This window comes from Chiloscyllium plagiosum, chromosome 24 (genome assembly GCF_004010195.1).
Source record: "Chiloscyllium plagiosum isolate BGI_BamShark_2017 chromosome 24, ASM401019v2, whole genome shotgun sequence".
Taxonomy (NCBI): Eukaryota; Metazoa; Chordata; class Chondrichthyes; order Orectolobiformes; family Hemiscylliidae; genus Chiloscyllium; species Chiloscyllium plagiosum.
Genome location: NC_057733.1, coordinates 146705 through 148685, shown reverse-complemented (window position 1 = coordinate 148685; position 1981 = coordinate 146705). Strand labels below are relative to the sequence as shown.

At 48.6% G+C, this 1981-nt stretch overlaps 1 protein-coding gene across 1 annotated transcript in view; it reads left to right on the top strand.

Annotated features, from left to right (window-relative positions):
• Positions 1 to 1981, top strand: part of LOC122561940 (four and a half LIM domains protein 1-like) — a 26521-nt gene that overhangs the window by 10594 nt on the left and 13946 nt on the right. The window contains exon 2 of the mRNA XM_043714266.1: positions 177 to 361. Coding sequence (XP_043570201.1) covers positions 177 to 361 — 185 coding nt within the window. The remainder of the gene's footprint in view (positions 1 to 176; positions 362 to 1981) is intronic.

Here is a 1981-nt window from a genome sequence, read left to right as displayed (position 1 = left end):
CAACACCCCCCACACTCCCTCCCACACCCACAACACCCCCACACTCCCTCCCACACCCACCACAACACCCCTCCCCTCAAACACAACCCCCACTGCCAGTACACCCCAACCCTCACACACGCGGTCTCTCTCTCGGTCTGTCCCAGTGCTAACTGCTCCTTGCCCTTTTCTGACAGATGCCTATTACCGGTTCCCAGAGCGTACGATGAATGAGCGGTTGGACTGTCATTATTGTAAGGAGTCGCTGCATGGCAGCAAATACATTGAGAAGGACAAACTGCACTGCTGTATCAAATGTTACGACAAGTTCATCGCCAACACGTGCTTTGTCTGCAGGAAACCAATAAGCTTTGATTCCAAGGTATGGACCAATCAGGGCCTGGGGATCCGCTGAGGTGGGTGACCCATTGACGAGCAACAGAGCTCCCTATCTCGTCTTCCACTAATTCTGAGAATCCACTCGACAATCTTTCATTCAATCTCACTCGCCCAAAACTGCAAACTTCAATTACCTCTCTCCTGTGTGGATCCCAAGAAAAGATCCCATGGGATTCCTGGGAGATGTTCAAGGTTGACCAACATCACCAGGTGGATGATCTGGTGATTACCCTATTACCAGGGTTGGATCTTCCTGTGCTCACATTGGCTGGGACACCCTTTAGGGTTTTCAGTCTCTTGTTGTGAAATTCCCAAACCCCACTTTCTCTGTCCTCCCTCGAGCAGGACCATCAGGAATGGGTTTGGGAAATAGACCCCAATAATTAACGTCAGCTTTTAATCTGAATTGTGTTTCCCATGACCGGAATGGTTTTAATTTCCTCACTCCCCTTTCCACTTCGTGCTTGTCTATTGTCCAAAAGCTCAGTCACTCTGTCACTTCCCCAAAAACCTGATGTTCAATTTAGGATTTAGGAGTTTTTCTCTTTTAGGTTTTTGTTAAATAATCAAAGGGTCCCTGGTGATTTTCTGATTGGGGTGGAGTGGGCGGCCGATCCTAGGTGGAGATAGTTTTGGGTTAGGGTGGGGGTTAGAGGTTAAGGGTTAGGGTCAGGGTCAGGGTGAGGGCTAAGGTGAGGGTTTATGGATAGGGTTAGGGTGAGGGCTACGGTTAGCGGTTAGGAGTCGGGTTTAGGGTTCTGGGTTAAGGTGTGGGTTTAGGTTTAAATTGAGGGTTCAGATTTAGGGTTCGGTTTATGGTTAGGATTATGATTAGGGTGAAGGTGAAGGTTTAGGGCTCGAGTTAGTGTTAGGGTTTAGTCTTATGGTTCAGGTTTAGGGTTCAAGTTTAGTGTTAGGGTTAGGGTTTTTTTTACATTACTTACAGTGTGGAAACAGGCCCTTCGGCCCAACAAGTCCACACTGACCCGCTGAAGTGTAACCCACCATACCCCTACATTTACCCCTTACCTAACACTATGGGCAATTTAGCATGGCCAATTCACCTGACCTGCACATCTTTGGACTGTGGGAGGAAACCGGAGCACCCGGAGGAAACCCACGCAGACACGGGGAGAATGTGCAAACTCCTCACAGACAGTCACCTGAGGTGGGAATTGAACCGGGGTCTCTGGCGCTGTGAGGCAGCAGTGCTAACCACTGTGCTACCGTGCCGCCCACCGTTATGGCTCAGGTTTAGATTTAGGATGACGGTTTAGGTTTAGGGGTTCGGGTTTAGGCTGAGGGTTGAGGGTGAGGGTTCAGGTTTAGGATGAGGGTTAGGATTAGCGTTTAGGGGTTGGGTTTAGGGTTCTGGGTTAGGTTGTGGGTTTAAGGTTAAGTTGAGTGTTCAGGTTTAGGGTTCGGTTTATGGTTAGGATTATGATTTAGGGTTTAGGGTTAGGAATTGGGTGAGCATTTAGGTTTAGGGTTAAGGGTTAGGAATTAGGTTAGGGTGAGGGTTTAGGTTTAGGGTTAGATTGAAGATTTAGGTTTCAGGTTAGGGTTAGGGTTTCGGATTAGGGTTAGGGTTAGGGTGAGGGTG